The sequence below is a fragment of the Heteronotia binoei genome, chromosome 3 (genome assembly GCF_032191835.1).
Source record: "Heteronotia binoei isolate CCM8104 ecotype False Entrance Well chromosome 3, APGP_CSIRO_Hbin_v1, whole genome shotgun sequence".
NCBI classification, from domain to species: domain Eukaryota; kingdom Metazoa; phylum Chordata; class Lepidosauria; order Squamata; family Gekkonidae; genus Heteronotia; species Heteronotia binoei.
In genome coordinates, this window is record NC_083225.1 from 119,740,901 (window position 1) to 119,754,753 (window position 13,853).

General features: G+C 37.6%; 1 protein-coding gene across 12 annotated transcripts in view; it reads left to right on the forward strand.

Moving 5' to 3' along the window:
• ROBO2 (roundabout guidance receptor 2) overlaps window positions 1–13,853 on the forward strand; it is a 1,840,872-nt gene that overhangs the window by 1,465,404 nt on the left and 361,615 nt on the right. For all 12 annotated transcript variants that reach the window (XM_060234422.1, XM_060234419.1, XM_060234423.1 and 9 more), the window contains exon 3: window positions 6,178–6,335. In XM_060234422.1, coding sequence (XP_060090405.1) covers window positions 6,178–6,335 — 158 coding nt within the window. The remainder of the gene's footprint in view (window positions 1–6,177; window positions 6,336–13,853) is intronic.

A 13,853-nucleotide genomic window follows, 5' to 3' on the forward strand; every position in this document is an offset into this window, starting at 1 on the left:
TTAGCCAGTAAAGATAATGAGCTGAATGATCCTGATCCCAGGTGCTCTGTCTTTTCTCCAGTAAAAGTCAAAAGCAGCTGCAAATTGCAGTTTCCAAGCTGCTACTGCACAGGTCCAGCAGTTTGGCATGATACTGTGATGAATGCTCCCTGGGGGAACAATCAGGAGTTTACCCCATGTGTAACCTAGGACCTTAAAGCAAGGCATGTTTATGTTGCAACAAAGTTCTCACTTTGAGAGTCCAATAGCAACTTTAAGACCAACAAAGATTTATTCAGGCTGTGAACTTTTGTGCACATGCAGAATGGAATCAGACTTGCCTGTGTGTGTATGACAGATTTCGCACTAACCTTGCTCCGCAGCAGGCTTCCCTTTTTCTCTGGAGCAAGCTTAGCGGTTTTGCACAATCTGCTCTGTACTACCATTTTTTGTCGCAGCAACCCCCGATTTGATGCATGGCAACGTAAACTTCTTTTTTCACATTTACATTGGTGCATGTCAAATTGGGAGTTGCCAAGATGAAAAATGGCACAGAGCAGCTTGTGCGAAATTGCTAAACTTGCTCTGGAGAAAAAGGGAAACCTGCCACGGAGCAAAGTTAGTGCAAAATCAGTCTCTCTCTCTCTTTCTCTCTCTCTCTCTCTCTCTGTATCTTTTAGTAATAATTCTGTTGTGGTAGCAAATCTGACCATCCTGATTGGTTGGAGCTTAGTGGGACTGCACGGCATCAGCCTTTGGCCTATCAAACTATAAATCAAGAGTACTTGCATGCCAATGATTCAGTCTGCTCCTCTTTCCCGCCTGAGTGACTGTTTCTAGCCAGCAAAGCTGATTCTTTCAGTAAAATGCAACCAATCTTAGTTCTGGCAGTTACTGGACCTCCCAACTTGCCCATTGGCTGAGCCGCCTGTCACACTGATTGACAGAGCAGAGAACGAAACCCTAGCCTAGATTGGCTGTGGAAGGGAGGAGGAGGGAGACAGCCAAAGAAAGGCTTCCTTTGATTGGCTGAGGACTCCTCTGGAAAGGGGAAAAATGGTGTTCTGTGTCAACAGACCAGATACAGAGAAAGAGAGAGAGAGAGAGACTGAAGTCCTGTGCTTAAGGCCAGCAACATTGTCAGAGAGAGACTATTGGTCTGAAAAGTATCACTACAGGCTTCTGAGGCAGAACTCATTGGGGCCAGTCCTGACTATGGCTGCCAGTTCCAGGTTCTGTGGTGAAGTCTGAGGATGGCATAAGAATCAGGGCTTTAAAGTGGGGTCTGCCACACCCTAGGTGATTTTGGACCAGTCACACACTTCCAGCCTAACCTGCTTCACAGGGTTGTGAGAGGAGAATAACGTAAGCTGCCTTGGTTCCACCACCCCCCTCCCGCACACACACTATGCCTATGTAGAAGCTGCAGGAAGGGGGAAGGTGATGGAAAGCTGAAGTCAGAGGGGCAGATAAGGGGAAGGAGATAGGGTTGCCAACTCCCAGTTAAGAAATTCCTGGAGATTTAAGGGGTGGAGTTTGAAAAAGGTTGGGACTTCAGGCCATTTCCCCCTGAGGAACCACTGTTGCCAATCTCCAGGTGGTGCCTGGAGATCACTCAGAATTACAACTTCTGTCCAGATGGCAGAGATCATCTCCCTTTGAGGTGGGGAGAAATGAATGCCTCCACTTGGGTGGGTGGGGAAGTCTGATTCCATCCTGTTTGACAAAATGTGTATGCACATGAAAGCTCACAGCCTGAATAAAACTTCGTTGCTTCAGACAAGCACAGCTACCCACCTGGATTTATCTTCGTATTTCTTGTATGAATTTGCATATGTATAGTAACATTTATGGTTATCTTTGTCTCTGTAATGTCTACTCCTTTCTGATCAAGTAGCAGATGGATAGGACTTGAAGTTAACATAAGAACATAAGAGAAGCCATGTTGGATCAGGCCAACGGCCCATCAAGTCCAACACTCTGTGTCACACAGTGGCAAAAAATTTTATATACACACATACACTGTGGCTAATAGCCACTGATGGACCTGTGCTCCATATTTTTGTCTAAACCCCTCTTGAAGGTGGCTATACTTGTGGCCGCCACCACCTCCTGTGGCAGTGAATTCCACACGTTAATCACCCTTTGGGTGAAGAAGTACTTCCTTTTATCCGTTTTAACCTTTCTGCTCAGCAATTTCATCGAATGCCCACGAGTTCTTGTATTGTGAGAAAGGGAGAAAAGTACTTCTTTCTCTACTTTCTCCATCCCATGCATTATCTTGTAAACCTCTATCAGGTCACCCCGCAGTCGACGTTTCTCCAAGCTAAAGAGTCCCAAGCATTTCAACCTTTCTTCATAGGGAAAGTGCTCCAGCCCTTTAATCATTCTAGTTGCCCTTCTCTGGACTTTCTCCAATGCTATAATATCCTTTTTGAGGTGCGGCGACCAGAACTGCACACAGTACTCCAAATGAGACCGCACCATCGATTTATACAGGGGCATTATGATACTGGCTGATTTGTTTTCAATTCCCTTCCTAATAATTCCTAGCATGGCGTTGGCCTTTTTTTATTGCAGACGCACACTGTCTTGACGTTTTCAGTGAGTTATCTACCACGACCCCAAGATCTCTCTCTTGGTCAGTCTCTGCCAGTTCACACCCCATCAACTTGTATTTGTAGCTGGGATTCTTGGCCCCAATGTGCATTACTTTGCACTTGGCCACATTGAACCGCATCTGCCACGTTGACGCCCACTCACCCAGCCTCAACAGATCCCTTTGGAGTTCCTCACAATCCTCTCTGGTTCTCATCACCCTGAACAATTTAGTGTCATCCGCAAACTTGGCCACTTCACTGCTCACTCCCAACTCTAAATCATTTATGAACAAGTTAAAGAGCATGGGACCCAGTACCGAGCCCTGCGGCACCCCACTGCTTACCGTCATCCACTGCGAAGACTGCCCATTTATACTGACTCTCTGCTTCCTATTACTAAGCCAGTTTTTGATCCACAAGAGGACCTGTCCTTTTACTCCATGACTCTCAAGTTTTCTAAGGAGCCTTTGATGAGGAACTTTATCAAAAGCTTTCTGGAAGTCAAGGTAAACAACATCTATCGGGTCTCCTTTGTCCACATGTTTGTTCACCCCCTCAAAGAAATGTAACAGGTTAGTGAGGCAAGATCTTCCCTTGCAGAACCCATGCTGAATCTTCCTCAATAACCCGTGTTCATCAATGTGCCTACTCATTCTGTCAGTAAACTAAAGCAATAAATCAGGGATTTATGATGAGTTCAAGACAATTGATTAGGGAGTCTCAGAAGAACTTCTAGAAGGTGATGCAAAGCTAGCTAAATAGAGGAAACTATCCCTGGATTGGGAAATTTTGGATAGAGAAAACTGCCCCAAATAGAAGCTAGTGTTCAATCAGATGATGCTTTTCGGATTGCAGTATTTGGATGAAACTTTCTGGTTTTGTTTGTTTTATTTTGTTGTGTTGTGCAGATACCTAAACATATACAAATGTTTAAATATATATGACTTTTTAAAAAATATATAATTTTAAAATTAATTTTAAATCTTTATTATGCAGACCAAGAAATATTAGAAAAGGGAATATTTGAAAGTTAGCATTATGGTCTTTCATGTGTGGAATGTCCTTCTAATGTTGTATTACTTGCTTTTATGCTATATGTCAGTGGCAGCCACATTTGCAGTGACCAGTAGCCAAAAGAGCCACTATATGAATTATTAATATAAGGCATAACTGTAATATAATAATATAAAATATATCTATAATCTGATTTTTCTTCAGATCATATTAAATCTATACTAAATCTGATTTTTTTCTTCAGATCATATTAAATCTATCTATTAATATTGTATGTAACTGTGTTATCAGATTACTAAAGTACCTTTGTTCATGTAGAATTGCCTCTTCCTACCACTGTTGAATCTTAACTAGCCCTTATGAATCTTGAATAGGGCTGCTAACCTTTGGTGGGGCCTGGAGATCTCCTGCAGCTACAATTTATCCCCAGATGACAGAGATCAGTTCCCCCAGAGAAAATGGCTGGTTTAGAGGATAGGCTCCATGGCCTTATAACTGGCTAAGGTCCTTCCTTCCCTCCCCAGGCTCTACCTCCAAATCTCTAGGGATTTCCCAATCCAGAGTTGATATCCCTAATCTTGAATTAATGGAAGAGCTTCCTTGTCTGCCTTTACCTCAACACAAGGCACACTCTAAAAAGATTGCCAATTTGCTCTCCTCCTAGCAGTTGCCCCATGCTGAGTTGAAAGCACAGAAGCTGGAGTGAAGTGGGGGGGGGCAGTTGGAGAGGACTGACCCCCCCCCCACACAGTTTTATGGTGAGAACCTTCTGCCAAATACTTTTCTGGAACATGGAAGATGTGTCATATTGGACAAGAACTACAAGTAGCCGAGAAAGAACCACGTGTGGCTTCCCAGCCACTCAATATCACTGCTATAGTTGTATGTTAACCTGGCATGCTGCCTACTAGCAAGCACAATACATTTCCTTTCGTTTTATCCTTGTTTCCGTTCCTTTTATCCTTGTTTAGAGTAAATTCTTATGCAAATGTTTACTGCTTTTGTCTGAGAATTAATATCTGTATTATATATCTGTATCTATTTATCCATATGTTGCTTATGAATTAGCAGTCCAAAATACCTTTTGGGGTTTATCTTTTGGCTAGATGTTCATTGGAAAAGGAGTTAAAGAATCCCATTCACCTTGCCAGATATGCTCCCTTCAGAGAAAGCAGAACGCTTGCCGGAATAGTCCAGCTCCCTTATTTTCTGATTCTAGTCATAACATACATAGACGAATACTTTTATATGTGAAAATAAATTAACCTTTAATTAGTTTCCTCCCTCTTAGGATTTACCTGCATCTTGAAAATGTTAAACAATAAGCAGAAAACCATATCTGTAGCTGAGAGCTAGATTTATATGCATACTCACCTCAGCCTATTCAATGCCTAATCCTTGTGCATATAAATTTTATCCTTGCGTGTATCACATGGAAATAGGAAATGTGCAGTTCAAAATGTTAAAACAGAGCACATTTTATTAACAGCATAAGCAGTAAATTAAATCTCCTTATAAACTGAGAGTGAGCTTTTGTTTTTTTTTGCGGAACTTTTTCTGACTGCTCCTTTAGTAAGATAAAGCTTTTTAAAAATTTCTCAGAGGGCTCTTTCTCCATCAAAGGTGAGATCTGTATTAAAGCAGTAATGAGCCTTTTACTGAACTACAAACAGAGATCTAAATTTCGATCATTCATTTTGGAGCTATTTTTAGCTTTGTGTTGGTAAGGTTGCCAATTAACTTTGAGACTGGGACACATACAAAAATAATGAGTGGCTATAATTTCTGTTCACGAAGGCCTAATCCCTATTTTCTGTGATATAATTCACATAAGCAGGTAGTGTTTGTTGCGTGATCTACTTCTCTAAAGGCTGGGCCTTTTTTGTTATATCCTTCTGGTTTCTCTCAGAATGCCTAATCATGGCTGCAAGAGAACTAAAAAGTAATGAAAGAGCAGGTGCTTTGCAAGCACAATCATAGGTGTGCCTGACATCCTTGCATCCTTTAAAACTGCTAAGCATGAAAAATCATAATAATCTTGCCACTGAAAAGGTAAAATGGCATAAATATGTCAGCTCTTTGGTTTTGAAAAAGCTACTGTGTAGATAGGTGCCATTTGACAGCCTGGCACACCAGGTTTTCCAAAGGTTATAAGCAAGGTCCAACATGCTGCTTTCCTTAATGAAAAGAATTCTGTGTCAGATCAGCAATACTGCTATGAGGGTTTTTTCTTCCCAGCATGTCACACTGGCCAGATGTCACTTAGCAGGTATGTCTATATAATAAAGGTAGAACAGTAACTATATGTGTATGTGTGCACTTACATGAGTGGTTTTTCAGTGCAATATGCCTATCTAGCCTGAATTCCTATGATGACTAAAGGTCATCTATGGAGGTCATCTTTATACCTTAGTACTTTATTCTGGATATATTTTTATTTTGTACATCAAACGCCCCTTCCTCAAAAAAGCTAACCAAAAACAACCCAATAAAGCCTTTTTTTGCAAAGGAAACTGAGTTTCTCTGCATTCCCCTGTATATCTTATAATGTTTATTTTTTTCTTTCTGTATTTTTTTGTATCAGTGCTCCGAGATGATTTCCGGCAAAATCCCACAGATGTTGTTGTAGCAGCAGGTGAACCAGCCATTTTAGAATGCCAGCCTCCTCGAGGACATCCTGAACCCTCTATCTACTGGAAAAAAGACAAAATTCGTATTGATGACAGAGAAGAGAGAATCAGTGTAAGTCCTTCCTACTAAAATAGCAATATCATGCAGGATTGCTTTAAAAAAAAAAGATCAACAAAGTGGATTTTCAAGATTATTAATTAGGAAATGAAAATATAATAAAATAAGGAAGATCAAGGTCTAATTTAAATTGCTTTGCATAATACCTCTAACAGTTTGCTAGAGGTTCAGGGTTGCCAAGTACCCCATGGCGGAGAACAAAAACAACTATGCACACAAACTCCAAAGACACTTGCTTACAAACTTATAAATATCAATTTCATTATTTCATAGAATCATACAAAACATATCAACTGTTTCAGCATGTACTCCCAAGCACAAAGGAAACAGCTTCAAGATGCTGTATAGTCACAGGTTTGGTAATTCCACAAAAAATTTTCTATTGTGCACAATGTCGCTAAAGGTCCATATACAAATTTCCAATATGTAAATGAAATTCCAATTTAAACTGATCAAGCTTACTCCAGGAATTATAGCTTCCACAACCGAAGGATTGCTCACTCAATGCTTCCGCCAGCTCAGGATAGTGTTTCACAGATGAGTTTCCTCAGGAATTGTTCCTTAGCAAACTTCACAAATGTTCAAAATCCACATTCCAATGTGCACCATAGAATTCTTAACTGAATCTTTCTCTTGCACAAGAGGCCTAAACTACTGGCATCACTTTCAGCATGCACCAGATGTGACATCATCACAGCAGCATGGTGACACTCTGGTATCTGGGCAGAAATTCAAGGATAGAAGTCATTTTTATCATAGAACTTTTACCCAAATACCTGAGCACCCCTGCATCACCAATGACACTATGACTTTATTTTTGCTGCATGAAGTGTCATTGCCATATTGCCAGCAATGCAGGCCAATGCCTAGTTTGACTACCTGTACATTCCCTGCAGGTTATCTTACTTGTGTTGGAATACTGTGTACAGTTTTGGTCACCACACCTCAAAAAGGATATTATAGCACTGGAAAAAGTCCAGAAAAGGGCAACTAGAATGATTAAAGGGTTGGAACACTTTCCCTATGAAGAAAGGCTAAAACACTTGGGGCTCTTTAGCTTGGAGAAATGTTGACTGCGGGGTGACATGATAGAAGTTTACAAGATTATGCATGGGATGGAGAAAGTAGAAAAAGAAGTACTTTTCTCCCTTTCTCACAATACAAGAACTCGTGGGCATTCAATGAAATTGCTGAGCAGTCGGGTTAGAATGGATAAAAGGAAGTACTTCTTCACCCAAAGGGTGATTAACATGTGGAATTCACTGCTACAGGAAATGGTGGCGGCTACAAGCATAGACAGCTTCAAGAGGGGATTGGATAAAAATATGGAGCAGAGGTCCATCAGCGGGTATTAGCCACAGTATATTATTGGAACAGCCTGGGGCAGTGATGCTCTGTATTCTTGGTGCTTGGGGGGGGGGGCAAAGTGGAAGAGCTTCAAGACCCACTTGTGAACCTTCTGATGGCACTTGGGGGGGGGGGTGTTGGCCGCTGTGTGACACAGAGTGTTGGACTGGATGGGCCATTGGCCTGATTCAGCTGGGCTTCTCTTATGTTCTTATGTATTGGATGGAGGGGCATAGGATCGAGGATCCACTGTACCCAACTTGGGCCTGGAAACTGTAACTGAATTTTGCGTAATTTAGTTTTGCAGCTCAGATCCATATATAATTGTGTTTATTTGAACTGCTTTGAAAAGTCCTAATCTTGTACAAATATTGCTATTCATGATAGTTATACTGCATTTAAGTAGCCTCAAAGCAGCCAGTATTTTATAGCACACAACCCTGTCAGATAATTTTATCTGAAAGACAGTGCTGTTTAAGGATATCTAACTGCAATGCATTAAACATGATGACTGATTTCCCACTCTTCTTATGCCACTCTCACATTCCTCTTCTCAGTGGGGCTTCCTTCCAATTTCACACAATCTGCCCCAGGGCTGCAGCTAGCATAGGCTTTTTCACACGGCAAACAGAAACTGTTTTTCCGGATTAAAACAATTTTATTGGTAACATATGGTAATAAATCTATTTCTTACATCTTTAAAAACTTCTTTTATCTACCCCATATATTACTTTCTACCCACCCCTCCCCCCGTTACTTGACCCCCGCTGGTGTTATTTACTTAAAATGCAAATATTTAAAGGTACCCTTAACTATTAAAACAAAAATTGATATTTTTTTTAAAAAACTTAATCATTATCAAAAATTGTCCAAGGTCCTTTTATTTTCCACTCTTTTTCTACATATCTTCTAAACTTTTTCCACTCCGTTTTAAAAACTTCTAAATCATAGTCTCTTAATATTCTTGTTAATTTGTTCATTTCACTCCATGTCATAGCTTTTATAATCCAATCCCATTTCTCTAGTATTTTTTCTTGCTTCCACAACTGCGCATATAATGTGCTAGCAGCTGAAAGCAAGTACCAAATTACAGTTCTATCTTCTTTTTTTCCATTTGTAATTCCAACAGAAAAGTCTCTGCAACTTTCTTGAATTCATATCCCAAGATCTTAGAAATTTCTTGTTGAATCATCTGTCAATACTTTTTTGCTCTTTCACAAGTCCACCACATATGGTAAAAAGAACCTTCATGTTTTTTACATTTCCAACATCTATCTGGCATCTTATTGTTCATCTTTGCCGATTTTTTAGGAGTCATATACCATCTATACATCATTTTCAACCAGTTCTCTTTAATACTATGACACGTCAAAAGTTTCATAGAATACTTCCACAAGTATTCCCAAGTTTCCATCTGTATTTCTTTATTTACATTAATTGCCCATTTAATCATTTGAGATTTCACTACTTCATCCTCCATAGACCATTTTAAAAGTAATTTATATATTTTTAAAATTAATTTTTCATTATCTCCAAGCAGAACTTTTTTCCATTTCTGTTTGTTCTTTTCTTATTCAGTTTTGATATCATTATCCACCAAGCTCTTTATTTTGTTGCATTTGGAACCAATCATATTTATTATTCAACTCTTCAGCAGTTTTCAATTCTATTTTGCCACTTTGTATTTTTAATAATTGATTATATGACAACCACTTTTCATCACCTATCACAGCCGTTATTTTTATTACCTCAGCTGGCACTATCCATAATGGTCTTCTCTCATCTCCATATTTCTTATATTTCATCCATGTATTTAGCAAATTATTTCTTATGTAATGGTGAGAGAAAAAAACGTCCATCTTCTTTTTTCCATAATACAAATACGCATGCCACCCAAATTTATTTCCGTGACCTTCCAACACTAAGAGTTTTTTGTTTAACAGCATTATCCATTCTTTTATCCACACTAAACAAAGTGCTTCCTGATATAATTTTAAATTCAGTAGTTGAAATCCACCTCGCTCTTTTGCATCTGTCAAAATTTTCATTTTGATCCTTGGTTTCTTCCCAGCCCACACAAATTCTGAAATTTTCCTTCGCCATTTATCAAATAGTTTACTATCTTTCACAATGGGAATAGTTTGAAACAAATACATTATTCTTGGTAGAATATTCATTTTAATTGCAGCTATTCTACCCAGCAGTGATAAATTACGTTTATTCCATTTTAACATATTTTCATCCATTTTATGCCATAACTTCTCATAATTATTTTTAAACAGATCAATGTTCTTCATTGTTATTTCCACACCTAAATATTTTACCTTGGAGGTGACTTCACAGCCCGTTAGTTTCTGCAATTCTTGTTCTTATTTATTTGCATATTTTTGCATAGAAGTTTTGATTTTTCTTTATTAATTCAAAGTCCCGCCAACTCCCCATATTCTTGTATTTTGGCTAACAACAAAGGTGTAACTTGTATGGGGTTTTCATTTATAAACATTATATCATCTGCAAATGCTCTATATTTATAAGTTAATCCTTTTATTTTTAATCCTTCTATTTCTTTTTTCTTCTTGGATCTGCATCAGTAATATTTCAAGAGTCATTATAAACAACAATGGGGAAAGCGGACAACCTTGCCTTGTACCTTTGCTGATTATCATATCTTCTGTAAGATCTGCATTTATACATAGCCTTGCACGTTGTTCAGTGTATATTGCTTTTATCATTCTTATAAAGCTTTCTCCCAACTCCATTTTCTCCATTACTGCAAACATAAAGTCCCAGTTTAAATTGTCAAATGCTTTCTCTGCATCCGCAAAGAATAATGCTATCTCCTTTTCTGGATGTCTTTCATAATATTCTACAATATTTACAACAGTTCTGATATTGTCTCTTATTTGCCTTTTGGGTAGAAACCCCGCTTGATCTTCCTTTATAAAATTTATCAAATGTTGTTTAAATTGTTCTGCCAAGATTCTTGTATATATTTTATAGTCATTATTTAATAGCGAAATTGGTCTTTAATTTTTTACATTTGTGACATTTCTATCTTCCTGAGATATCAACAAAATAACAGCTTCCTTCCATGTGTTTGGTATTTTCCCTTTTGTTCTTATCATGTTCATCAACTTCTGCAATTTCAGTGTTAATTCATCTTTAAAGGTTTTAAAATATTTAGCTGTATATCCATCTGGCCCAGGTGCTTTTCCATTTTTCATTGCATTAATTGCTGCTTCAACTTCTATTTTTTTTCAATTGGATCATTCAAAACTTTTCGCATATTTTCAGTTAAGGGTTCTATTTTTATCTTTTGTAAATACTCATCCATCTTTTCTTTCTGTATTTTAACACCTTTAAACAATTTGACATAGTATTTAAAAATTCTCTTTTTATTCCCCCTTGGGTAACCACCTCTCTTCCATCTACCACAATTTTATTAATAATTTTATTTTCTCTCTTTTTCTTCAGTTGCCAAGCCAAATACTTTCCAGGTTTATTTGCTCCCTCAAAAGATTTCTGCTGCAATCTTTTCAAATTCCATTCCAATTCTTTATTTAACAAATGCCTCATTTGCATTTGTAATATTGTAATTTCCCTTATAAGTTTCTTTTCTCCTGGCCTTTTTCTCAACTCCCCTTCTTTTTTCTTTATTTCATTTTGAATGTCCAACAACTGTTTTTCTTTTGCTCTCTTATCTTTATTATTCAGAGTAATCAATATTCCTCTCATTACTGCTTTATAGGCATCCCAGACCGTCTGAAATTCTATATCCTCTTTGTCATTCATTTGAAAGAAAGCTTTAGTTTCATTTTCTAGATATGTCACTATTTATTCTGTAGCAAATCTTCATTCAATCTCCATCTTCTCAACTTCTTAGGCAATTTTGTAATCCACATTATTGGGTTATAATCAGCCCCAATTTTGGGTAAAATCTTTATTTTCCTTGTTATAAGACTAAATCTTTAGTGCCCCACAACATGTCAATTCTGGAAAAAGTTTTGTGTCTTGCTGAAAAAAAGGTATAGTCCCGAACTTCAGGGTTAAATTTTCTCCATATATCTTCCAAATTTTCTTGTTTGACCAATTCAAAAAAAGACTTTGGCAATTTTCCTTCTTTGCTGTTATTTTTTTTCCCCTCCAGACCTGTCCAATGAGTTTTTAACTGTTCTATTAAAATCTCCCATTATTAAAACTTGGTCATAAGTCAGTACATCAAGCTTTTGTATAATGTCTTTAAAAAAACCATCCTTTGCCCCATTAGGCGCATACAATCCCAATAACAACATTTTTTTCCATTTCATATTGTCTCTACTTCTATAAATCTTCCATCTTTATCTTTAAACATTAATTTTGGTTCCAATTCTTGTTTAATATAAAAAACCACTCCGCTTTTCTTCTGTTCAGCCAATGAAAAAAATTCCACTCCCAATTGTTTGTTCCATAAAAATTTATAATCCTTTTGTTTAATATGCACTTCTTGCAAACAAATTATATTACAGTTTTGTTTCTTAATCCAATGAAATGTTGCCCTTCTTTTTTGTGGTGAATTTAGTCCATTAACATTCCAAGACAATAATTTGTAATCCATCATGGTGCAAATTCTTTATTTTCTTCAAAAAATCTTCGCATATCCTGTGAATTTGTAATTGTGATTCTTTTCCCTGGAGTTCAAAGCTCATACCTTCAGGTATTATCCATCTAAACTTCATTCCATTGTCTCTCAATTTTTCTGTCAACTTTTTATATGTTCTTCTATCATTTATCACTTGCTTTGGCAGCTCCTTCATGATTCTCACTCTACTGCCTCCCACTATCAATGTCTTTTCAAATTTTTTATTCATGGTTCTTCCCACCATTTCCTTTGCCATAAATCTTATGACAACATCTCTCAGTTATTTTTTTTGGCATAAAGTGAGTTCACTCTATACATATAATCATACATGTGTTTAGTCTCTTCAGGGTTTTCCTCTAAAAATTCTGCAATTATTTTTATTATAAATTCTTTTAAATCACCATCCTCCTTTTCAGGTACTCCTCTCAGACGTATCTGAGTCTCCATCAATTAGCAGTCATGGATTGTCACTTTTTCTTGCATTTTCAACAAGGTGGAATTATATACATTCATTCTGCCTTCTACCTCCTGCACTTTCTTAGATGTTTCCTCAGTTTCCTTTATGATATCTTCCATATCTTTTTAACTCTCTGCAATATTTTTTTTCCCGATGCATTTATCATCTCTCTCACCCCTTTCATCATTCTGGCCTCCATTGCCTCCAATTGGTCCTGCATTTTTTCCAATGAAGTAGCCCTTGTACGGGGCTGCTTGTGTTCTAACATTTAAAAAACAGCGAAAATTTGGACCTCACCAATTTCCAATTCAACTATCAGGTTTAAAAGAGTAGGACTTGCCCTTCACAACAAGCCCAATTTTGTCGTCCTCGGAGCTCCCAAAGTCAAGATATTTATTTTTAAAGTTTTTAAATCTTCCAAAATGGCGGCCGCAACTTTTACTGCTCCCTACATTTTTTTCCCCTTTTAAAAACATCCAGGGCCCACACAAATAATGTGACCAATAGTATATTTCTTACCCTCTTCTCAGTTAACTCCCACAATTTTTAATGTCCCGAATTCTTTAAAAGCATTGTTTTTATTTTGACTTCCCAGCAATGTCCGCCGATGTTTCTCAATGGTAGTAAATTCCTAGAGTAGGTTTTCCTTCCACTACTTCCTGCTTTTGTTGCTATGAAGTCTCATTCACACTGGTAAGGAAATCTCACGATATTTGACGTACTTCCTGTCTTGCTTGAATGTGCTGCAGGTCTGTGACTATGTGACAATGGTTCTCTTTTTTCAAAACCACAAGTAGACTAAACAATAAATTCCTTTCCACTTTTTAGCTCTTTTTAACACTGTCCTTTATATTTATAAAGTCTAAATTTTATCTCTTCCTCCTCTCTTCTTCCAGACTTTCTAGATTTTCCTTTCCCATCTTTTAAATTTATTCCATTAAGCTGTAAAAAGTTCCAGAATGAAAGATAGCAATTTGTACCTTCTCTTCCAATTATCCAAGTTCTCACCAGTCTTTCAAAGCTTTAAATGTTTAGCAAAGTCCAAGAAGGTTAGGATCTTGTCGAGCTTATGTCAAATAAATGACTCTGA